This window comes from Anopheles arabiensis, chromosome 3 (assembly GCF_016920715.1).
Source record: "Anopheles arabiensis isolate DONGOLA chromosome 3, AaraD3, whole genome shotgun sequence".
NCBI lineage: Eukaryota > Metazoa > Arthropoda > Insecta > Diptera > Culicidae > Anopheles > Anopheles arabiensis.
Genome location: NC_053518.1, coordinates 21,793,019 through 21,817,904, shown reverse-complemented (window position 1 = coordinate 21,817,904; position 24,886 = coordinate 21,793,019). Strand labels below are relative to the sequence as shown.

General features: G+C 47.9%; 4 protein-coding genes across 21 annotated transcripts in view; 3 read left to right on the top strand and 1 right to left on the bottom strand.

Annotated features, from left to right (window-relative positions):
- LOC120901029 overlaps positions 1 to 5,768 on the top strand; it is an 83,223-nt gene extending 77,455 nt beyond the window's left edge. The window contains 6 exon segments of the mRNA XM_040308733.1: positions 1,228 to 1,623; positions 1,698 to 1,982; positions 2,050 to 2,448; positions 2,529 to 3,104; positions 3,740 to 4,309; positions 4,374 to 5,768. Coding sequence (XP_040164667.1) covers positions 1,228 to 1,623; positions 1,698 to 1,982; positions 2,050 to 2,448; positions 2,529 to 3,104; positions 3,740 to 4,309; positions 4,374 to 5,672 — 3,525 coding nt within the window. The 3' untranslated portion in view covers positions 5,673 to 5,768.
- Positions 1 to 24,886, bottom strand: part of LOC120901024 (calcium/calmodulin-dependent 3',5'-cyclic nucleotide phosphodiesterase 1-like) — a 269,782-nt gene that overhangs the window by 68,286 nt on the left and 176,610 nt on the right. For 4 of the 18 annotated variants that reach the window (XM_040308716.1, XM_040308717.1, XM_040308726.1 and 1 more), the window contains exon 2: positions 11,172 to 12,109. The exons of 12 other annotated variants lie outside the window; for them this stretch is intronic. In XM_040308716.1, the coding sequence (XP_040164650.1) occupies positions 11,172 to 11,445 (274 nt within the window). In that variant the 5' untranslated portion in view covers positions 11,446 to 12,109. The remainder of the gene's footprint in view (positions 1 to 11,171; positions 12,110 to 24,886) is intronic. 2 more of the 18 variants (XM_040308718.1, XM_040308720.1) reach the window with 2 other exon arrangements.
- On the top strand, positions 7,564 to 9,630 carry LOC120901026 (maltase 2-like). Its single transcript, XM_040308730.1, has 3 exons — positions 7,564 to 8,120; positions 8,188 to 8,549; positions 8,609 to 9,630. The coding sequence occupies exons 1-3, from the start codon at positions 7,608 to 7,610 to the stop codon at positions 9,561 to 9,563; spliced, it is 1,830 nt and encodes a 609-aa protein (XP_040164664.1). The 5' UTR covers positions 7,564 to 7,607; the 3' UTR covers positions 9,564 to 9,630.
- LOC120901027 (maltase 2-like) lies at positions 22,597 to 24,625 on the top strand. The gene is made up of 3 exons (XM_040308731.1): positions 22,597 to 23,842; positions 23,906 to 24,342; positions 24,420 to 24,625. Exons 1-3 carry the CDS (start codon positions 22,649 to 22,651, stop codon positions 24,553 to 24,555), a joined length of 1,767 nt encoding a protein of 588 aa, XP_040164665.1. The 5' UTR covers positions 22,597 to 22,648; the 3' UTR covers positions 24,556 to 24,625.

Below are 24,886 nucleotides of genomic sequence, written 5' to 3'. Positions count from 1 at the left end.
TGAACCTTAAATCGGAATTTAACAACCCAATTGATTCAATTAAAAGGCTTTTAAGATGCCAATTGAAAATGAATCATTTGTTTTAAATAGTCTATATAGTAAAGGAATTGTTTTTGATATTAATCGTAAACAGAACCTCAAGGATCGTTATTCAATCCAAGATTTACATACAATATGAATAGAGATTTTTATAAGCACTATGAAAGAAAAGCTGTATGAGGAAGATAAGAAATAATAAGGTTTATTGGAATATTACAATTGACGAAGACAGTGTAAGATCGTGTTGAAAGGCGTCCAAAACGGCTAGCTTTTTCCAGGAGCCAACGCTGTTAGAAACGTTCTGTTTACGAGATGCGGACGATCGGTTATTCATAAAGTTCTTCCTTGTATAAATTCTTCCTCTCTTTCTTGATTGGATTTAAGATTATTACGAAGAAGTTGATGATGAGATGAAGCAACAGGCGAAGCGGTGGAAATGTACTTGGTAGAACTAGGAAGATTCGGTGGAGATGAACGTTTGTTATCCGGAGCTGTCACCTATCAATCGACGTTGGTTGATTCTGAGCAGTAGATGTTTCACCAGAAAAAGTGGCTAAAGGTGCTGATGAATAGAAAAAAGCTCTATTTCGACGAACAACGAAGTCTTGTTTCTTATAACAAGTTCTGGACGGCCATCGTGCCATAACGCTACCTAATGAGACATCGAATCAATCAGCCCACGAGAGCTCGGCGTGTGCTAATTTATAATTCAATAATTAAATGAAGCAACTTTCTTCTTCTTCTATCTCTCCCAAAGAGGATAGAACGTCTAATCCGTCCTTTAGTATTAATCACCCATCACATCGAACCATCACCTCCATCGTTTTCAACTCTGGAACGGAATCACGAACACGGGCGAAACATTATTGGACGTGTACCTGTCACAGAGCATCCAATTTGGCGATAAGCTTTTGGCATCCCTCCCCCCCACAAAAGAGAAATGTGGTTGTATAAATAGCATGCCCGATTCCCGGGAGAATAAAGGTACAATTTCCCTACAACAGGTGAAAGTAAAGCTTCCCGTCGGGCACGCACATGAAGCTCGCACTGCTCGTGCTAGTGCTGGTCGGTACGGTAGCCGTCCCGGCACGCTGCCAGGTAAGGACGGACAGCGAAACGACCGTGCATCTCCCACGACAGGACGTACTCGTTCACGCCGGTTGGTGGGAATCGGCCGTCCTGTATCAGCTGTTACCCCGCTCGTTTCACGACAGCGACGGCGATGGAAGTGGCGATCTGCGTGGGCTGCTGGCACGGTTCGATCATCTGATCGAGCTGGGCGTGACGGGCATTTGCCTGGGCCCTGTGTTTCGCTCACCGATGCGTGACGGTGGGTACGACGTTTCGGACTACCGTGACATTGATCCGCTGTACGGTTCGATGGGCGTGCTGGAGGAGCTGCTGGAGCGGGCGCATGCCGCCGGCCTGAAGGTGGTGCTCGACTTTATCCCCAATCATACGAGCGAACAGCACGAGTGGTTCCAGAAGAGTGTGCGGAAGAGCGAACCTTATCGGGATTATTATATCCTGCGCGGTGGCGTTGACGAGGACGATGGTAAGGAAGAAGGCGTGCCAAACAATTGGGTAAGTAGCAGTGGGCGACGGTTTGACGGTGCGTGAGTGTTGTATGTTGCAACGCTTCGGTTTACGGTCGACAGCAATCACTGTACCATCGGGCGGCTTGGAGCAGGAATGTGCGCGGTTCCGAGTACTATCTGCATCAGTTCGACACGACCGAGCCGGATCTGAACTACCGCAACGCGAAGGTACGGCAAGAGATGGAAGATGTTATGCGGTTCTGGCTGGATCGGGGTGTTGATGGGCTGCGGCTGATGCAGGTCAACCATCTGTACGAGGATGCGCAGCTCCGCGATGAACCATTAATAGATCAGAAAGGTTCACTCAGCTACGAAAACATGAATCACTTACACACAAGAGATTTGGTGCGTAATTGGGCGCGTTGTTGGATGCGGATTTCGTTCGTCTAATAACGTTTTTCCCCACTTGCAGCTCGACAACTACATCCTTACGTTCGATTGGCGCATACTGTTCGATGAGTACACGCAGGCGGAGGCGGAGGGTGGCAAAGACCACACCAAGCTTATGATAACGTCCGCCTATACCGGTAGCCTCGACGGTACGCTCAAGTGGTTCGGCATCGGGAACCGGTCCGGCGCACACATCGCTCAAAACTTTGGTCTGCTGCGGGAAATTACGCCCAACTCGCGGGCGGAACAGTTCCAGCGGGTGATCGACGGGTGGCTGAACGGGTTGCCCCCGAACGGTGTCGCTAACTGGGTGCTGGGCAATCAGGACTATCGTCGCGTTGCGTCGCGCTTTGGCCGGGAGCGGGCAGCCGGACTGGCGATGCTTTGCTTCACCCTGCCGGGGACGATTTTCGTGTACTATGTAGGTGGTTATTACACTTCAATAAGTGTGTGGGTGCGTGGTTCAAGAAGTGGTGTACTAATTAAGGAACTACTTTCCAGGGAGAAGAGATCGGCATGGAAGACAATGAAGCCATCAGCTGGAAGCAGACGCAAGATCCGCTCGGCTGCAACACGAACGGCACGGTGTATCAGCAGTATTCCCGTGACCCGGCCAGAACACCGTTCCAGTGGGATGACAGCAACGGGTGGGCCGGGTTTTCCAAGACACCAAAGAAAACGGACCCATGGCTGCCGGTGCACCGCAACTATGGTGTGCGAAATTTGGCCCAGGAAAAGTCATCCAACCGGTCGATGTACCAACTGTACCGGCAGCTAATAGCATGGCATCAACAATCCGTCACACTGCGCTACGGTTCGTACCAGTCGTTCGTCCTGCCGGATAATGTGTTTGCGGTACTGCGTTCGCTGCTCGGGGAGAAGGAGTATGCGACGGTGCTGAACCTGAACTCGCACGCTGTGACGTTCAATGTTAGCCGGGTGCACAAGCACGCAAGACGAGCGAGCGTAGCGTTTACATCGCTCGAGGGAGCGCACACAGTAGGCGAATCTTTGCAAGACATCGGCAACGTGGCGCTTGATGGTTATGAAACAGTAATTTTGGAGCTTTCGTGTGGTATGGCTTGGAGACGAGCATTCAAAAGCTTAATGGTGGCAGCTATTGCGGGGTTGGTGTGCTCGAATTGGGTGCGATTGAAGTGAAGTAAGGAAGATTAAATTCACCACAAAAATAGACAAAGAACTTGCCAAATTCATCACACGCTACAAATGACGCTAGCAATGCTGTACGAATCACATGCAACCGATCTAATCAATACAGAAAGAGAGAGAGAACGAGAAGACCGGATTTTGATAACGTTTATTTATTGGCCGTTTCCGAAATCCATCCCTCGTATGCCGATGATACGATGACTCAAGGTAAGCTTGGTTTGGTGCACTTCAAGTGCTCTTCAATGCGAACGAATGAACGAAATATCGATAACCCGACCAGCGTTGTCCATCAAAACCTGGCGCACGGAAGCTACCAGATATTGGCAGAAAAAGGTTTTTGTTGTTTTGTTAGGTTCTTTTTTGGCGGGAAACACCTTTCCCCCTTTTTGCTGTCATATCTCGTCGTAGAAGACTCGCTCCCATCCATTGGCCATTGGTTATCAGTCCCTATCACTTCGCTCGATAGCGCACACGAGTACGATTGCGATACGGCACCTCGCATCAGCGCTGGAGCCTATAAAACGATTGCCCAACAACTGAACGGCATTGATTGCGTGTCGAGCGGCACGAGTGTGCAGAGAACGAGTGAGTGAGTGATGCGTATTGCAGTGAGTGCACTAGTGCTGGCAGCCGTTGCGCTGCTGGCGACGGTTAGTGGCAAGTCGGCAACGGCTGGCCGGCAGCACGACCACAGCGCCGAGCTGGACTGGTGGGAGTCGGGCGTGTTTTACCAGATCTATCCGCGATCGTTCAAGGACAGCAATGGGGACGGTGTGGGCGATCTGACTGGCATCACGGAGAAGCTGGAACATTTGGCCGATCTTGGTGTGACTGGGGTGTGGCTGAGCCCGGTGTTTAAATCACCGATGGCGGACTTTGGGTACGATATTTCGGACTTCCGCGATGTGGATCCAATCTTTGGCACTATGGCCGATTTGGACCGTATGGTGCAGAAGGCAAAGACGCTCGGTATTAAGGTGATTCTGGACTTTGTGCCAAACCATACGAGTGACGAGCACGAGTGGTTTGTGAAGTCGCTCAACAACGAGGGAGACTACCGGGACTACTATGTGTGGCGCAACGGTGTGAACGGTGGAACGCCCAACAATTGGGTAAGTTGGATAGGCTCTTGAGCATGCTCCAATGTACTAATGCTTTCGTTTCTGATTTCGTTAGCAATCCGTGTTCCATACGCCTGCCTGGACGCAGCCCGCCGGACAAACGCAGTACTATCTGCACCAGTTCGACAAGAAGCAGCCGGATCTGAACTACCGCAACCCGAAGGTGAAGCAGGAGATGGCGGACATGGTCCGCTTCTGGCTGGACAAGGGCATCGACGGGTTCCGCATCGATGCGATCAACCACGTGTACGAAGATCCCCAGTTCCGCGACGAGGAGCTGATCGATCCGAAGGGCGAGCTGATCTGGGAAAACCTCGACCACAAGTACACGCAGAACCTGCCCGAGTGCTACGATCTCATCTACGACTGGCGCGATGTGTTCGACCAGTACAAGGCGGCAGACAATGTGACGCGCCTGATGATGACGGAAGCGTACGCAAACCTCGAACAGACGATGCTCTGGTACGGCAATGCGAACCGCAAGGGCGCTCACATGCCGTTCAACTTCGCGATGATCAACCGGCTGTCGAAGGATTCGCGCGCCAACGACTTTAAAGTGGTGATTGACGAGTGGCTGAACGCGATGCCGGCCGGCGCCCGGGCGAACTGGGTGCTGGGCAATCACGATCGTCCGCGCATTGCCTCGCGGTACGGGCGCGATCTTGCCTCGAGCCTGGCCGTGCTGGAGATGACACTGCCCGGCATTGCGGTCGTGTACTATGGTGAGGAGATCGGTATGGAGGACAACCGGGACATTACGTTCGAGGAGACGCAGGACCCGCAGGCCGCCAACACGAACCCGGACGTGTATCAGCAGTTTACGCGCGACCCCGTCCGCACACCGTTCCAGTGGGATGCGACGGCGTACGCTGGGTTTACCGTAGCTAGCGCCCAGAAGACGTGGCTGCCGGTACATCCGAACTATCGGGAGGTGAACCTGGCCGCCCAGAAGGCAGCGAGCAACAGTATGTTCAAGTTGTACCAGCGGCTGATTAAGCTGCGCAAGGAGCACACGTTCATGCACGGTGATTTCGAGTCAAAGGTGCTGCTGAACAATGTGTTTGGCTATACGCGCACGCTCGAGGGCGAGCAGTCGTACGCGGTCGTGGTCAATCTGAACGATAACGATGTGAATGTGAACCTGCAGGAGCTGCACGAGGACATTGACACGGCCCGGGTGGCGCTTACGTCGCTCGACGCTCGCATGAAGGAGGGCGACGAGGTGACGGAGGTGTTCCATGTCGTGCTTGGTCGGTACGATGCGGTCGTGTTCGAGATCGCGTCGTCGGCCAGTGCGCTCGGTGCGTCGATGGTGATGCTGCTGGTGGCAGCGGTGCTGCGATCGCTCTTCTAAGTCATTTTTCCTTTACCTTTGTTCTCTTCTGAACCAAAACCTCGTAGTATAATGTAATTTATTCGATAAAGAAACGAATGCGTCGATGAAAAACTATGTGATTCTGGGTTGTGTTTTTCTTTATTTGCTTTAAGATTAGCTAGCATATCCTTTATTTCAGTTATTTCTACATTCTCATTGAGCTTTCCATCAAAAGCTTAGCAGAACATCCAGCATTAACTGAATGTTGGGTAGTCGAGATAGAGACCGAAATAGATTGCAGTCTTACCAACAAAAACAACAAAAGCAGGGTGCCAAATGCGGCCCAATCCCCTGCGGTGTCTAATATTTTACAACAATCCCCTTTATTGGACAGCTTGACAACCGATCCATTGGGCAATTTGTCATTATACGATATCGTAAATTGAACGGTGAGAGATAAGATTAACGCTTCAATCGATAGTAGACAATTCGGGATTTGGTGATCGATGGCACGCAGCCCAATGGGTGCGGTACGACAAGATTGGAATGACCACAAGAGGGGTCGACGGATGGTTGATTTATCAGATCGTTGTGTTGGTTCCTGTTTGTGTTTAATAACTTTTTGTATTTAAATGAAGCACTATTAATAGGGAAAGAGATAGAGAAATGCTTGCAAGTTGGTGTGTACTTACGGGGTGGAGTGTTTAAGAGGTATGCAAGGAAATGTCTAATGCCAGATAGTGGAGGAATCTTCAGGTGAATGAAGCTTACCTGTGAGAAAGAAAGGTAACGAAAAGTTGGAAATGGAAATGTTAATATTTTATTCCTAAATAAATATAACTTTTAGTAAATTCTATGAGATCAGGATCAAGAATAGACCGGATCGGAAAATTCACTGATTCGCTAGCTCGTGTAAAGTTGTTAGAATGAAGTGATCTTTAGATTGAAATTCAAACAACTCTCTTTAATCACCAAAATCATGTGACTAGAGAATTTTCATATTTAATCGGCTGACTTATGTTTTTAATCGTACCAAAGATAGAAGAATCATCATTCAAACAGGGGTTTCATGTATGAAATAAGAAGGCTTATAAAAATTTAAAAAATTGATAGTCAGAAGTTATCCTGCTAAAAATCTATCAGAACTCGATAGTTTGGAGATTCGATAAAGTTTCACAAATGCAAGTTCACACACTTTGAAGCTTTGATAGCATACCATAATGTTCTTCAAAAATTTCCGATCAAAAGTTAAGCCTTTTGACATCCCAGTAGGCCATCGAATGCTCTTATTGTGGCTCTGTATAGTTTAATTTAAGTCCTGTGTTTTTTTAAACGTTGGTTGCAAATCTGAAGACAGTCAAAATTCAAGAGATAAGCATCCATACTTCGCATTGCATTTATTTTGAAGACAGCGCACGATCTACAATATTCCCGAAATGCATTATCTCGAGGAACGTGCTTCGCGCTTATCACGAGTCAATTAAACACAACAAATGTGTCGTAAAAAGTCTCTCAAAAACGAGCCAGCGGACTGTTGAATTGAATCGACTTTTATTATCAGCCGTATCGCGTACTTCTATCACATTCGGCGACCAACAACGGCGACCGAGGGGATCACTACAAATACAGAGAGCAAGGGAGATAGTACGGTTTGCAGACCCAATCATTGAATTATCGCGCATCTGTCCAACATCCCGTGATACCCGTGTAATGTTGTCCAGGTGATAAAAAGCGGTCCAGGCTGTCGGACTGACACACTCCCCTGGACGGGCTGATGTAATGTCCCTTGTCTCCGGTCCAATTGTGGCACGATTTACCGCACCAATTACATCCAATTGACAAGCGATAGGGACCTTGGGAGGGGACCCCCCCCCCCTTAGGCGGAGTGGGGCGGGGAGATCATAAATATTGTTCAATCGATTGATGAACCACACACGGCCGTGTGGTACAGTACGCTCACGACAGTGGCCAGTGATGGGTGCGCGTTGGAATTTAGCATTGCTCGGGCTGGTGTTTGTCGCCGCCGGTTGTACCGTGCGGTCGCAGGAAGCTCAACCCGCCGACAAAGAGTGGTGGGAAACGGCCCTGTTCTACCAGATCTATCCCCGCTCCTTCTACGACACGAACGATGACGGGGTGGGAGATGTGCGAGGCGTTACGGCGAAGCTGCAGTACCTGAAGGACACGGGCATCGATGCGACGTGGCTGAGTCCGATCTTTAGCTCGCCGCAGGAAGACTTTGGGTACGATGTGTCGGATTTCAAGCAGGTCGATCCACTGTTTGGCACGAACGCCGATCTGGAGCAACTGTTTGCGGAGGCGAACAAGCTGGGGCTGAAGATAGTGCTGGATTTTGTGCCGAACCATACGAGCAACAAGCACCAGTGGTTCATCGATTCGGAGAAGGGAATTGCACCGTACCGGGACTATTACGTATGGCGCCCGGCCAGGATGGTGAATGGGCAGCGAATGCCACCGAACAATTGGGTAAGCTTGCTTGCAGTTTGTTGGTGGATGTGAGAAAGAAGCCTCTCTTATGTGATTTAATCCACAGCAATCGGTGTTTTACGGCTCGGCTTGGGAGTGGAGCGAGCTGCGCGGCGAGTACTATCTGCACCAGTTCGCCAAAGGCCAGCCCGATCTGAACTATCGCAATCCGGCCGTGGTCGCCGAGTTCGACGATGTGCTGCGGTACTGGATGGAGCGCGGTGCGGCTGGATTCCGGGTCGACGCGATCAACCACATGTTCGAGCATCCGGACTTTATCGACGAGCCGATCAACAATCCGGAGGATCCGAACAGCTACGGCTACACGCACCACATCTACACGAAGGATCTGCCGGAAACGTACGACGTGATCGCGCACTGGCGCACCGTGCTCGATGACTTTGCTCGCCAGAAGGGTAGTGATGCTATGTAAGTGTTGGATTTGCTTGGTGTCTTGCAGTGTGGTGACCTTTGACCTTTTTTTACAGCATCATGATGACGGAAGCGTACGCCAATCTGACGATGACGCTGCGCTTCTACGAATCGGACGACGGTAAGCAGCAGCGCGCTCACTTCCCCTTCAACTTTGTGATGATCGAGGAGCTGGGTGAGAATTCGAATGCACGTGACTTTAAGCGGGTAATTGATCGTTGGCTGGGCAATGTGCCGCGCGGTAAAACCACCAACTGGGTGCTGGGCAATCACGATAAGCCGCGCGTTGCTAGCCGGTACGGAGTGGAGCGCATTGACGGTATGCAGCTGATGTTGCTGACACTGCCCGGTGTGGCGGTGACGTACAACGGGGACGAGATTGGCATGATTGACCATCGGGACATTTCGTACGAGGATACGCTCGATCCGCAGGGATGCAATCTTGGCCCCGAAGGGTACCGGTGGGCATCGCGTGATCCACAGCGCGTCCCCTTCCAGTGGGACGATACGTATAATGCGGGCTTTTCGCGCGCGCCACGTACCTGGCTGCCGGTGCATCCTTACTATAGGCAAACGAATCTGCTGAAGCAGCAGGAAGCGGAGTACAGCCACTACAAGTTCTATCTGGATGCGGTTGCGATGCGCAAGGATCGGGTGTTTACGCACGGTGAGTTCAAGTCGCACGCGTTCGGTGATGGTGTGTTTGCGTTCGTGCGGTACTTGAGAGAGAACGAGGATCGCATGGACGATCCGTACCGGGTGGTGCTGATCAACTTCTACGGCGAGCGCACCACGATCGATGTGAACGATCTGTACGAAATTCACAACCAAACGCAGGTGTACCTGGTCGGTACGGAATCGCGCCACAAGGTGGGACATTTGCTAACCGCAAAGGAAGTTACGCTGGGCCCGTGGGACTCGATCGTGCTTGGGCCGGTGTCGAGTGGTGGACGGGCTGTGCTAGCGTTCGGATTGCTCGTTCTTGCCGTAGTGAAAACGTTCCTTTTCTAGGCGCTGATGTAGATGTCGGTTTCGTCGTCGCTTCTAACGAGCATAATAAATATCCTTAAGAACCGAACAATAGGGCGTACTTCTTGCTTTTGTTTTCCGCGAAAGATTATGTTGTAACTAAAAGGAACCCACCCACACACACACTCACTCACGACCCGGAGAATGATAATCCGCTTTCCACGATTTAATTACAATGGCATCGGGTTAGACGGGAAAGACGGGTGTCGCTGACGAGGCAAAAAAGAAAACACGTCACACCACAGTCGACGTCGTCCTCGTGGAGCGCGTACAAATTGATGAAGGTTGAATTATTTGTAAACAGTCGCGCCCTTTTGCGTGGAAGTGTAAGCTTACCAATGTTGTCCCTCAACCGCACACACACACACACATGACCATGATGACGCTTTCACAGGGAGAAAAGCTAAATTTAACCTGAAGTTGATTTATTGTCACATACGCGCCCCTTCGCGGAAAGAAAAAGGAACAACTCGAATGGCGCGGCAGTGAAAAATCGATACTGAAGCTCAAGGAGATTTTGCTCTTCACTTCCCCCCTGTTGGGACAGATTGGCAGAGAAGAACGGTGTGTGTGTGTGTCTGTGTCCCTTGCAAGGGGGATTTTTTTGTTCCCTGTCCCGCAAAGTTTGGCCGAAGACGAGCGCGATAATCTTCCCCGTCGCTGTGGGCTGTCGGTAAAGCGTCTCAGAATTGATGAAGGTAATTCGGAGAAAAGTTGAGCCGCCATCGTTAAATAGCATATTGTCCTTTGGCGACGGGCGGTCAGTACCTCTGGTGCAACGTTTGGCGTCTTTACTTCTTGCAGTGAAGCTTCGGGGCTCTTTCGGCGTACGGTGAATTATGCGATTTTGCGCAAAGTACTTGCAAAAGCACAGGGAGTCGGAAAATGTTATCTGCTTTACATTATTATCGTTGATATTAATCTGATTATGGTTTTATTTTGCTTCGTCTATTGCGTTTTTTTTGTGTTGATTCGTAGTGTTGGTACTATCTCATATACCAAGAAGAATGGCCAAAAATCTTGTCGTTTTTCATTTTCTCTTATCAAACTTGTTGGGAATCGAATAAGAATAGTATTGTTATTAATTAACAAAAATGAGAAATTGATGTTCGTAATAAAAATAAAAATAAAATGTAACAATTATCAAAGATAATGATAGAGATGTAACAACATTGACGGATAATGACGATATGACTGATTAAAAACACTTGATGGATTCAAAGAGGACACGAAATTTACAAAAATCTTATCTTAATTTTGATGTTTATATGTTAAGAAAATGGAAAATAAAAAGTTCCTGAACATTATTAAATCGTTAAAGGATGCATCTTTAACACTGTCTTCCTCTTTCTTCAATAGTGTAAAGACGACAAATTGTCATCAATATTAATAACCTAATCAAGACAAATTCAACCATTGATTACAGCAGCTCCCTAAAACACTCCCACGAAGCATTGCGTCCTTCTGTTATATTATTTATAAATAGGAAATCATCACAACGCAAAACATATGGCCGCCCTGGTAATCAGCGTGCCAGTAATCAATCAAGGCGGGAAAACGCACATCACATCCGCCCGACAGCACACTTACCAATTACGTAGGAATAGCCGTCCAGCGTCAGCACACACTTCCTGGTGGCGGTACCGGGCGGGTAGCGCAGTGCACGGGTGAGCAGATTCTTGCCGGTTTGGAACCGGCCCGGGCCACCCTCGAGGTGGCACTTGTGCACGGTCGTATCCTTGCAGCAGTCCGGCACACAGTCGACACAGTCCCCGTAACACTCGTGGCACTTGGCCGGCCCTCGCTCGAGCGCTTGGGCCAGCTGCTGCAGCTCCTCGTCGCTCGAGTTGGAATCGCCCGCCATATCGGGAGGGTTTTGTTTTCTTTGGTTTAGTGTTGTTGTTTTTTTATTTGTATTTTTGGGTGGGTGTTGAAAGCTTTCAATTAATTGCACGAGGAAGTGGAGCGTTCAGGGCATGGATACATTTGTGGAGGGGTAATATTGGTGTGTGTTTTGTGTGTGCCTCAAATACGAAAAGAATCACAGTTTTCTGTTTTAAAATTACAGCAATCTAATCACATCGTTCGAATCACAATCACCCAAATCAGTCTCTCTTTTTAGTTAGGACGGAGTATACTATATGTGGGACAAAAGGGAGCTTTTGTAACGATTAGTACTTTTCTATGCAACATAGAAGTAGCATTCGCTATGACTGTTATACGGTAGGACAGTTTACACGTTTACATTGCATGCACCGACTTCTAAAGCGAGCTTAACGAATAACGCGCGACAATTACGACCGTTTCCGCGATGAGGGATGAGTCGATGAATCGATGACGTAGACCGAGGGACGTTTCCCTCGTTGTTGGTGGATGAGCGGTTGTTGTTTGATGATATTCCCTCGGTGTGCCAGCCGTCGATACACACCGCCGGGTTAGAGATGAACAAATTTTGAACCATACACACTCATGCACAAAACGATCAGCCGTTAGACACACAACACAATTGATCGAATTTCTTCGGGGGGCTAATGAGAGGATTTATTATACGATTCACGAAATTCTTTTTTTCAAATACAACAAACAAATGCGAACACTCCAGACGGTTTTGGTTGCGGTTAGAGAGGGTGTTGCAAAAGTCGTTAAAGTCGTTCAAATGTATGGAACGTAAAGAACATTACACAATAACAGGCAAAACAGCAACACCTTTTTACATGCTTGGTACAAGGCTCTTTGATAAATCTAAAGCTTATGTTTCAACATGACCCAGCCAAAGGTACGTATAGACCTTTAAAGAGAAAAAAACCACCTTCAAAGGCACCGGCAATGTGCCATCGGAAATGAAGTGTGTACTGATGGTAAATTTTCCCGTTTGATGAAAAGCATTAGCCTCGAGGGCCCCGAAGCTACCGTTGCGGAACAAAGCGCTACACGATTTGTCTTCTCAAACGTTCACAACGAACAAAGCAAGGCGAGCGTACGCCTGGAAACGTTGCTGCGCCGTTGTCGTCGTGCTGCTTACACCCTGCAGGAGAAGGACGCTCGTTTGGCTGTTGGTGTCAAGTAAATTATTGCTTCTTCAACAAGGTTTCTGTGGTAAAATGGCAAATTTGTCCCCCGAGTCTCGGTCTGCATCACCCGTCTGTGGGTGTATGTGTGAGAGCGTGTGTGTGTGTATGTGTAGGCCGATCCCATAAGTGAGCCGTTTCTATGCGCTCGCTTTTTCCAACCCACCGTCTACAACGGCGTCTACTTTGATGAGCTTTTGCACCGTTTCAAGATTTGTTTCTTCGTTCAGTTTTATGGTCCCAACACTGGGGACCATAACATTTGCGATCCCTTGTGCTGCGATCGTTAACCTTTTTCCCCACGCTGTCGGGGAGGTACTACTCCATATGGGAAGGTGCGCACACCGAGCACCGGGGAGACAAATAATGCCCGACACATGGGATTTGACCGACCGCTGTTGGTGAAAATTGAGACATAAACGCTTAATGGCATACAGTTTTTCCCTCGGCGCGTTACAGCAAGCCGCCCAGAGGGGGAGAAATTTGATTAGACCAGCAAGGGACGTCTGTGGGAGGAAGTGGTGAAAGCGAAAAGTGTCAGAATACGGGGACCAATGGGGAATAGAGCCGTATTGACGTCAGGGGAAGTAATGCAGCCGTGTAGCTGCTTCTGGTTTCACCGTTAGCCGAGCTTAGTGCAATTCAATTCCAGCTCCGAAAGCTCCATTCTGAGCTCAAGATGGAAAGGCTTTTGGGCAAAGTATGCGCATGTTGCAAAGTATCTACAGCAAAAGAAATCCCATTCTCTTCGGTTGCTTTTTATCCATTTCCAGCTTTGAATGTTTTACGTTTACAGCTTTTTCTGTTTTTGGTTACATTTTTTCAGCCCAATTTGATATTTGAATGTGAAACCAAGCTAATCGTTTCCATCCTGTGTGTGCGCGTGAGTTTTTGTGTGCGATGGTGAGATGTGATGAAAAAAGGCTTCAACTCGTACAAAGTATTTCGAACACAAAATCCACTTTTCGTGACGCCTTCGGCGAGGCTAGTATTGTGTGTTTTTCATACACATATCTGTATATGTGTGTGAGCCCGTGTGCTTGTGTATGCCTTTTAGAATAAAGGTGCGTAAAAGGGGAGGCTGTTTTTTTCCTCTTCAACAAGGGCATGAAGTCACTGCTGATGAGATTTTCCATCCCGACCAAGATAAAAGCCCTCCGTAAGGATGGAAAACAATTCGTAAAGCGGCTTACTTTTTGACGGGCGAGCTTGAAATGATGCTTTGCGATGGGAAGGGGAAGCTGTGAGTCACGGGAACAGTTGTGGTAACGAACAACCCGAGGAGGTCAGCTTTCTGGGAAGGTAATAGTATGTCGGATGTCGGAGAAAAGCAGAAAAATGGTAACATTTATTTTTTGGAAAATATATAATTTATGCTCGCTGAAGTTTGTGATCACTACACATGAATTGGGGGACGCAAAGCAAAGGGTTTGTCCCCGGCAGCTGCTTCTTGTTCCTGAGAATATCATTTTTTTGGGGTTTCAATATATTCCTTCCTTCTATTTCCAGCAATCTCTTTCTATTTCCAGCTCTCTACAAATATCCTGGTAGTATATTAGAGCGAATAAATCTTTCAATAGCCTTAAAAAAGCAATGAATGTACCAGTGATCATTCTCTTTTCTTATTGTGGTAATTCGTCTACTTCTTCGTCTTTTTTTGTGGCGTAAAGATATATGCTGTAAGGCCAGTTTAAATCCTCTGTAGCATTCTTATTAGAATAAGATCATCACACAGCTGACTAGACTTTCTAATAGAGAAACGAACCTGTCTGGCATTGTAGAAACCAGCAAGTACGTACTATAGACCACCAGTCCGTCTAGTGCTGGTTATAGTTGTGATTGGTATACATTTCAGTTTTGTTTTGAGCACTAACCAAGACGTTAGAACTGTTCGTGTCATTTTCAGGGACTTTTTTTAACACTTTGTTTTATTCATATATCAAATAAAATCAACTTCAACCTACATATAATGCGTAAATAATCGTTAAATTACTACAAAAACACCAATTCTCTTCAGGTTCTATCTTTCCCTTTTCCCTTTGCACAATCATCACCCATGTATTGATCTTCTGAAATTCCTAGCCATCTTAATTAGGTTTAATGCCCATTCCAAACCATCCGAAATGCTGCGTCTCGTGCAGTAATAAAACCAGTACGTGAGGCGCGTCAAAAAGCATCGTACCCATTGAAACAGTAAATTATTTCTTACTCTCACAGAACCTCATCATTTCGTCGCACAAGAGCGCAGAGCAGCGGTAATGGTTGCGGAGGTAAGCTGCGGGCATGAAACATCCTTGAAAATTCTTCGTCCTTCCCTACGCTCACACCCCGAAGCCATTGGAGAAATTTCTTAGAAAACAATGAGGACAGCAAAGCAGGCTCGCACCGTTTTTCCACGACACCTTTCCAACCTTTGACTTTTGGCAAAAGTCATCAAGAAGTCACCGAGTCTCTTGCTTTTCCCTTCGTTTTTTTTGTTCACCGTTTCGGGCGGGAAATTGCTCGCCCGTTATCGGGAACATTTCGTCGTATAATTTATTAATGTACGCTCGTCGTTTTGCCCAGCCCGGTTTCGTGCAACCCGCATCCGTGCCCTAGAATGTGTCTGCGCGACTTGTGATCTTCGTTGAGTGGGACGACTCAGAAGCCAGCCAATGGGTAGCTGGAAGAGTGTGGTATGAGGCCGAATTCTGCGTGCCTGGCAACACTTTTCATTCCGTTGCCATTCGCCGTTTGCAGAAATACCGAAATCCAAACCCCGGTGATGCTGGGCAGAAAGCGACACCGAAGGTTTGGGCAAGACAGTGTGCGGCGGGTTCTATTTGCGCGTTCACAGTACCGTTTCATGTTGTTATCACGCTACCATTTATCGTGCTCGTGATGGGGGCTCGATAGGATACTTTCGACCGAGGTAACGATGAACCTTCGCTACGGGCAGACAGTAGCAATGATTGGGTAAAGTTCAGCAGGGTGAATCCTTGCGAAGATTGTTACGATTTTGGACCAGTGCTTGCGTTTATCTTTTTGCAATTTTGACCTTTCCCTCTGCCGTAGCTCTTATATACTCTTTGAAGCGAGCAATTATTTTTATTATTCAGCGCTTTGCTAGAAGTTGATTATGTGGTTGGATATTTGAATTTATCAGAGCTCGGTTTTTCCAGAACTTCAACCCTTTTTAATGAGTAATTTATTTTACATTTTAATTCTTTAAATAATCATAATTTTTTAGAGAAAAACTCTTTCACTCGACAGCTATTCGCATTAGTAAGGTTGTTTTCTACAAGCAAACTAACAAACAACATGTCAAATGCTTGAATGACGCCACTCGAAAGTAGCGACCACACTTTCATCGACTCCACCCAGCACTTGATCGAGTTTTGCTGCGTCACAGTTCGACAAGAATACTTATTACGCTACGGCGGATTGTTTTTTACGACGCCCATCAAAAGAACAAACACGAACCATATTGCCAGCAAAGACCGTATTTTTGTTTTTGGCCCAACTAACTTTGCCGCCAGCAATCAGGCGAGCGCAAGAGAGCACTGCAGAACTTGGAACAAATGGATGATAGTAGCATAAATAATTTGCATAATCATGTTCGAGGTGGGGGAGTATGGGTTTGCTTTTTTCGGGTTGCATCTCGATACCGTACGCGATTGAACGACGTTTTCGGTCACTTTTTTTTCAGTCCTCCCAGCCCAGCTTCGCGAACAAAAGACCTGACACTGGTCTTTCAAGGAGCTGGTGCGCAGACGGTGAGCAGCATACAAGTGTACCGGGGAGCTTCTTCGCCGGAGCGCGGTGATGGGCGCGGCTACCATTCCATACACGAACAAAATGGCTATCGGAAGGGGGGGGGGGGGGGGCGAACATGGAAAAGCGAGCAAAACATAATCGGAAGCTTTCAGCTGCAAACGGAACGGCTCCGGGCTCCAAAAAGCCAAAAAGCGCAGAAGTGAGCAAAGCACTCTACTTAAAGGATCTTTTACGAGCGGTTACAGCGAGCATTTCTCGTCGAAGAAGCAGAAACATTCGTTCCAATGCAAACCGGTGGGTACCGTGGGTTGGGGACACGCGGGAATACACTGTAGTGTCCACGGGCACGAAATTTGGAGGATTCCGTTTCGGTGGGCGTGAACGGTGGCCGGTAAGCTATGTTGATTGGGAGTAGCGAACGGGACAAAAACGGGTTGTTTTTTTGTTGAACTAGTAGTAGTGTTGGTAGCGCTACAAGAATCGAATATGGAACGGCACGAAACCAGCATAAAGTTAACGAAATCGGATGGGTAAAATAAAAGATTCGATAATCTGGCAAAAGCATTATGGGGCCAGGATTGGCAATGGCAATGGGAACAAACAAGAGCAGGTTTGAATGTTAAGCGCAAGAAAGGTTACCGAACGGCAAGGCTTTAATAGCTCGTGTCGGGGGCAACGTTTTTAGGGACAAAAGATGAGTCTTTGAACAAATCATTTTGATTTCTTTGTATTCTTAATGTGTATAGTAATTATCTAAGTGCAAAATTTAACATAAGGGCGAGTAGTGGTATATAAAAAATACTAGCTATCGCTTTAAACTGATAATAATGCTGCACACTGTATAAGAATATAATTTTTGGTGAAATTCTTTCTCTCCAAACAAAGGTTCCATAAAAAACCCCAACATTGATACAAAAAAAAAGATCAATAGAAGGAAAAAAGGACATATCGCTTTCTTTGTCGGCAGATGCTTTACAAGAAGAACGCAATTGTGATGTCATTGCCATGATTTCTGCTGTCCACCATCCTAGATATTAGCTATTAATGATCGGCACGATGAGAGCGCTTATTTGAACGCTTTCTTAGACCCCGTATTGGAAGGAGAATTATATATCATTGTGGGGAGCTAAACATGATTCAGGAGAATTTTTTTTTTAAGTACAAGAAAAGAGTAAAGGAGCTTTACTGCCGGGGAAACAGAATGTAAAATGATGGAATACTTGTGTCATTCGCGTTAAAAAAAAAAACCTTCAATCGTCAAAAAAGGTCAATTTTTTATTAAGGGTCGTATTACTCATTTTTGCAAAACATAAGCAATCAATTTCAGCTTAAATAAGCTACAATATAAGGAACAAGCACGGTGAAGCACAACGGTTATAAATACTCATATTGCAGTTTGCAGCTCCCGAGCTGCTTGATGTACAACTTTGCTAAACGAACCCATTAGAAGATGAACTTTAACTGGTGTGCCATCACCGTGGGTATCAATGTTTAACACCATCCACCGTCCCCGTGCGTCGAGGATGGGTTGGCAAACTAGCCTTGCATATTATATTGATCATTAGGGATTTTGACCAACTTTCTACCGTCACTGTGGCGTGGAGCGAAAGTCAACCGACCTGTGCTGGGCGGGCAGACCCCTTGCAGGAGCGTTGAAAGTTTGCAGCATGGTAATTAGTGTCCATTTCTCCCACCGCACCAGCTGCTGTCAAGGTTGATGATGAACAAATTGTAAGCTGTACGATGAAGGAGTATGTAACGGGAGCAGGTGGATTCAAATGCGCTTACGTTGGCACTGTTTCAACAGTGGAACGGCATATCAATTAACGAATATGAAATGCAATAAGTATCTTTTCATTTTTTCTTTGCAGTGAGACCATCCTATCGTACACATAATTGGTTGCCCTAATTTATGACAGCAGATTTGATTGTAAAGACCACTATCGTCTTTTCCCGCCATGTCCCGGCGCATACCGGACGCATAAACCGGGAACATAACTGTGATCATCAAACGAACCCACTTACTACGCCACTTAAGCCGGCGACACTTACGCCTATCATTTCTATTGGTTGTATGTACCATTTCGCCGTTTCGTGCCACATCTCCCTTTGGTGGAGGAGCTGTCTACTACGGCTACGACACCGTACACCCCGTACAAGTGCCGACAATAAAATAAACAAATTCGTCGCCATTCGTCCCTCCGAAGCCTTCACAAAGGACGGCACAAGGATTCTTTTTTTCGTCCTGCCAGAATAAAACGTAAGCAAAACGGACACAAATATACTCATACACACAGCCACACACTCGCATGCAGTTTACGACCCGTCCGCCAGCTACGTCCACAAAAGCGAAGGTTCGTATGTTACGACTCTCTGGTGCCAACTTGCGTTTTGCCTTGCCTTGAAAACGTCGTCCTTCCCTACGTCACCCAAACACAAAAAATCCTTACATTTGGTGACGACATTTGAGTCAGTTCGAGTGGGAATTGTAGTATTTCTTTGGCGATACGTGTTTTCTTCTTCTGCTTCCTAGGCGTATCCCATATCCCAGGGGTCATAAATATGTCATGGGTCGCTTGTTTCACCATGGAGGCGTACGGACACAGCGAAGGAACGAACACAAAAAAACCTTCTGTATCCCAAATGTTTCGACCAATTCGTTTGCACAAAAATGGTGCACAGCATAACTTTGGTTTAGGAAGGTAGATAGAAAAAAGGACGACTTGTAGAGCCGTTTCAAGCGTTGGTTTTGGAGCTTTGCGGAGGCACGATAATGGGATGGTGTCCTGGGAAATGACATTCACACTACAGTATCCCTCACCCCCTCAAAACCAGGGTCTAAGGCTACCGTAACGGCCTAACGGCCCAATGAGTGTGTGCTGGAGTTTTGTTTTGCCGTGCGAATCGCTGTGGATTTGCAGCTTAGTGGACCGTTGAAAAATGTATGGCAAGAAGATATGCAACCAAAACTGGAAAGACAGCAGTAGAATATCGCAAATAGAAACGCTTCTATTGAATTACCGATGGAACGTAAAGAGCACGAAAAGGTTAAGATTTAATGCAGTAAAACTCTCTCTAGCCGAACGTAATATAGATCCTTCTAAGCTACCATTTAAGAGCTTCAGCTTCAATTCCAAGCTCTTAAGCACGGGGGAGCGCTTCCTTTCAATCCAAGCTGATCTTTCATTTTTCAAGTGCAGGAAAGTAAAAACACTCGATCACATATTTAGGTCAGGTATTGCTGTGGGACACAATTCCCTACTCACGACACTATTGACCCCAGCAGCACTAAGTGCTTTAAGAGAGACTGAGAGAGAAAGAGAGAAAGGTAGAGAAACAGGCAATAGCGGCAAAAGCTTTCCAAGCTCTTAGCCGTAGAACAGTGATTGATTTCCTTTCAAGCAAAAATCCAGAATCCACTCAAGAGCGTGCAGCAGACCTTGAAAACTCACCGACCGAAGTGGGCGCACTTGTGGATTAGGACAGCCGCACTTACTGAAACGTGTGCGGTTGGACCCAGCAGGTCGATTGACGCGCGTATTTCCTTCCCCGGGGGAGGATGCGTTTCAGATGGTTTACGCAGTGGAATTCAAGTGTACTTGGTACTCCAAGCTTTAGCTTCCCGTTTTCGCAAAGATTGGCGGTAGTTTTAAGTGGTTTACGACAGGCGAACATTAAAATAGATCGAGTGCAAAACAAAAAGGGTTGCAGAGAGTAGGGCGAGGTAGGGGAAACAAAACAAATTTTGCTTCCGATTCGTTAACTATCGTGTTGATATAAGTGGAGTGGCCGTTAACGATGGATCTTGTTAGCTGATTTATTGGGGACATCAAAATACCCTTTTCTTGGTGTTGTTTCAAAGTACTTGACATTCTCGATCGGTAGCAAACACAAATAAACCCCTAAAACGACTCCAAGTTAATCGCCTGAACGTTTATAGATGACCCTCAGGGGAAATCTCAACTCTAGTGTGTGTGTGTGTGTGCATGTGTGCTGTGAACGTCCAACGTTCACCAGCTAAAGATGCACCTGTTCTCAGTGCAGTGCTGGAGTCGTTTTATGACTATCCGAGGTATCCGAAGTGCAAGACCGGCTCGGTGGTCATGCATTAATCATCAGCTGGAAAGTACTTTTGTCCCTCACTCCTACAGCTACCAACGCAGCCATCGCATCGATAGTCTGGGACTGCCGCTTTGCTACATTTCCCATCCGCCCGCTGCCCTGAGGAACTAAGGAAGCCACAGTTAATAGCTAGCTCACTCCGGAATGTGACTGGATGATCGCCTTTGGCCGTTGCAGGTTGCACGTAGCCGCGCCGTGCAGCGAATGAGAACCCGACCCGAAGGTGGGGTACTGCTACCTCCCCCCAAGGTACCCCCGGTCCAAACCAGACGGTAATTGGTTTGTAATTGTACGCGGACGCCAATGCGATGGACTTTCTTGTGCGACTGACAGCTTCGGGTCATCAATAATTCATCTCGAACCGTGTTGGCGCTCTCTTCGCTCGCCTTTAAAAGGGGGCTAGTGTAAGGGGTTTGTTTGTAAGCGATGGGCGCTAGTCAATTCGATTTCTAGGTTAATCGAGTAATTAATTAATTGATTACGATCGCCATCTCGCGCCCAGGGAAGGCTCGTATAACGAAACGCATCTTCGTAGCTCGCGGTGCCCTTCGGTGGCTTATTATTCACCCATCTCGCATCAGTGTACGGCGGGGCTAATTGCTGGACGAATGAGGCGTACTGTGAGAGAGCATAAAAACATGGTAGATGCTTTTTGCAACAACCGTACAGAAATAGAGGAAGGAAATTCAATAATTCCCCAAGCGGTGAAAGTAACTAGCGATCCCGCTCAGGAAGGTGATCAATCCTTCCAGCGCCAGTAAAACTACACCCCATCGCCCACTGCGGACCACCAACGGGGGTAATATCTCATCGCATCGATTGTTCAATTATATTATCTTTTCTTTCTGTTTTTTGTTTGTTTTGTTCGAGCAAATTCTTGGATCTGCCGCGGAGATAAATTCCTGCAACGACCATAATATACGTGCCATCGCGTACGGGGCGCAGTTTATCAGCAGACTTCTCTGCAGCCCTTTTGCGAAGGGCCACCCTTGCGGCTACCTTGCCTCTAGGGGGGGTAACGCTAAACGCGACCACCATAAAAACAATCAGCAACCATTATCATCATCATCATCTTCAACATCACCGTCGTGTGGAATCAATGTTTATGCTGGCGGGCAATTTCTGTGATAGGGTGCGCGAATCGAACGCTGCGGGCACAACATATCGTGGGCTTTGTGTGTCTCGTATTCGGAGAAGCAGAGCTTTTCCTCTTTTTTTGTTTGGTACGATCTGAACGCGTAGAGAGAGAGAGAGCTTTTTATTTGCCAGATGTTACCCGTAAGCATTTGTTTTTAGGTTTCGAGGCTTGCTTGAGCAAAGGACAAAGTTAGCGGAACGATGTGTCAGCTACGCACCACCGATGGAGATCTCGTGTGGTGTGTGGCGCTGCTGTCGACGGTCCTGTCGGTGTACGGTCTGCCAAAGTTTTCGTCGGAAGAGTTCATAATCTTAACCACTTGATTCGAGCGCGCAAAGTTTGCACGCTGAAGCATCATAAAACTGACACGCTGATCATTGCGGTGATGTTTTATGATGATCGTTCTTTGCTCTTGTGTTTTGTAACTTGGGTACTACATTTTTTTTGGGAAGTTTTACAGCAAATTGGGACACATTAAGTGTTTGGCTTACTTTTAAATATTAGTTGGATGTTACTCTGTACCAACTCATTGGACGAATCTTTCTAAAAGACCTTCAGGACCTTAAAAGAATATTGAACCGGAAAAAACAATCTAAAGGAACCGCAAAACACATTCCTTGGCAGGCAACATTGAATCACAAATAGAACCCCAATGCGAAACAATGATTCCAGTGTTGTAAAACGGTATCATATGTCAACCATAAAGCGGCGTTCAATTAAACATCACTAGCCATGGTTTATCTTATCGTTTTCCTCTCTAGCTTCAGTATCTTCGAAGCCCCTACGATAACTCCACTTCAGCCGTGGATCGATACGAGCGTAACAAAAAGTTTAATAATGTCGTTATCATTATTATCACCATCATTATCATTGAAAGCAGCAAAAAAAAGCGCAATACGGGTCCACCATACCACGATTGTGTCTTTTCCCTGATCTCAACTCAGTGTCATTCCATCCACTGTACCGTGCAGTTGACTCCTGTGATGAAGTTTTACCGACCATTGGTCACCGTCAGTCTGACGGTGGCACTGCTGTCCGCCGGCGCCCTGCAGGCGGCCGAAGTCCGCGAACCGGACGAGAAAGACTGGTACCAGCATGCCACGTTCTATCAGATCTATCCACGCTCCTTTCAAGACAGCAACGGGGACGGTATCGGCGATCTGAAGGGCATCACGGCGCGGATGGAGTACCTGGCCGGGCTGGGTATTGATGCGACCTGGCTCAGTCCACCGTTCGTGTCGCCGCTCGCTGACTTCGGGTACGATGTGGCCGATTTCTACGACATCCAGCCCGAGTACGGTACGCTGGCCGATATGGAGGAGCTGATAGCTGAGGCGCACCGGCACGGCATTAAGCTGATGCTGGACTTTATCCCGAACCATAGCAGCGATGAGCACGATTGGTTTGTGCAGTCGGCGAACGGGGTTGCAAAGTACCGGGACTACTACATCTGGCGCCCGGGCAGGCAGAACAGCCAGACCGGTGCGCTCGAGCCGCCCAACAACTGGATCTCCGTGTTCGGTGGACCGGCCTGGACGTACGACGAGCGGCGGGGTGAGTTCTATCTGCATCAGTTTACGAAAAAGCAGGCCGACTTGAACTATCGCAATCCGGCCGTGGTGGAGGAGATGACGAAGATGCTGTCGTTCTGGTTGGAGAAGGGCGTGGATGGGTTCCGGCTGGACGCGATCAACCATATGTTTGAGGATGCGCAGCTGCGCGATGAGCCGCCGGGCTGGGGAGCACCGGGCACGTACGACGAGCTGGACCACATCTACACGAAGGACAACCCGGACACGTACAACGTGGTGTACGGGTGGCGGCAGCTGTGCGATGACTTTGGGCGCCGGATGAACAAAACCATCATCATCATGACGGAGGCGTACGCGTCGATCGAGAACACGATGCTGTACTACGAGGATGCGACTGGGTCGCGGCAGGGCGCGCACATGCCGTTCAACTTCCAGCTGATCTACGACTTCCGGCACGATCAGAATGCGATCGGGCTGAAGCAGTTGATTGATTTTTGGCTGAACCATATGCCGGCAAGGCATACGGCGAGCTGGGTTGCTGGGTCCCACGATCACTCGCGGGTGGGCAGTCGCGTTGGGCTGGAGCATGTCGATCAGGTGCTGACGCTATTGCACACGCTACCTGGGACGAGTATTACGTACTACGTAAGAATACAAAGTAAATGAGTGCTTTATTGCGTGAATGATTGACAAATGTGTTGTTTTTAGGGTGAAGAGATCGGAATGCTGGACTTCAAGGATGCCCAGCTGTACGACAACCGCGACCCGAACCGCACACCGATGCAGTGGGACAACTCCATTTCCGCCGGGTTCAGCACGAACCGCACCACCTGGCTGCGACTCCATCCCGACTATCCGACGCGCAACGTGGCGATGCAGGAAGCGGCCGAGAAGAGTACGCTCAAGCACTTCCGCACGCTGACGGCACTGCGGCGCCATCCGACGCTGGTGCACGGTGAGTTCAAGCATCGTACGGTCGGGCGGGATGTGTACGCGTTCAGCCGAGAGCTGCACGGGGAGGATACGCTTGTCACCGTGCTAAACATGGCGACCAGCAGCAGGACGGTCGATTTGGGAGACTTTGTCAATCTACCCGACCGGCTGAAGGTGGAGATAGCGCAACCGATGTCCAACTATAAGGCAGGGTAAGTGGAACCACCGCCGCTTGTTAGGTTAGGGGCATTGAAGCGATAATCATATCGTTTGATGTTTTCTCTTACAGCGATGAAGTCGATATTCACCAAGTGACCTTGCTGCAGCACGATTCCGTCGTGCTGCGGGCCGTTGTTTCCGGAGCGTCTGTCGTGCGGCTTTCGCTAATCGTCGCCTTGTTGGCAGCTGTTAAGCATTTGTTTTAAAACACACACACTTTTTAAAGCCGTTTAGAATAAATTTGTTTGCTTAATAGAAGCTGTCTGTCCGGGGTAATTGTTGCGCTAACTTTTTTTTAGCAAATCAACACGAAAGCGGCACGTCATTCTTTCGCGCTGTTAAACACGACGGCACACGCAAACCAGACATCCACCAGGCAGCCCGCAACTAATTGAAAAACGAGTTTCTTGTGCCCGGGAGTGGTTATTTAAACTTTACCAATTTCGTGCGACACCATCCGCGGGTGTCGTGACGAAATGCACCGTCGTGCTAGTGCAGCAGTGCACCATCAACTCCCCAAGCCAACGGTAGGCACCA

Excerpts from the sequence above, each read along its gene's own strand:
- LOC120901026 (XM_040308730.1), top strand. The coding sequence starts at position 7,608 with ATGGGTGCGCGTTGGAATTTAGCATTGCTCGGGCTGGTGTTTGTCGCC. Across the intron at positions 8,121-8,187 it reads GAATGCCACCGAACAATTGG|CAATCGGTGTTTTACGGCTC; the intron begins GTAAGCTTGCTT and ends TTTAATCCACAG. Across the intron at positions 8,550-8,608 it reads CAGAAGGGTAGTGATGCTAT|CATCATGATGACGGAAGCGT; the intron begins GTAAGTGTTGGA and ends CTTTTTTTACAG.
- LOC120901027 (XM_040308731.1), top strand. The coding sequence starts at position 22,649 with ATGAAGTTTTACCGACCATTGGTCACCGTCAGTCTGACGGTGGCACTG. Across the intron at positions 23,843-23,905 it reads GGACGAGTATTACGTACTAC|GGTGAAGAGATCGGAATGCT; the intron begins GTAAGAATACAA and ends TGTTGTTTTTAG. Across the intron at positions 24,343-24,419 it reads ATGTCCAACTATAAGGCAGG|CGATGAAGTCGATATTCACC; the intron begins GTAAGTGGAACC and ends TTTCTCTTACAG.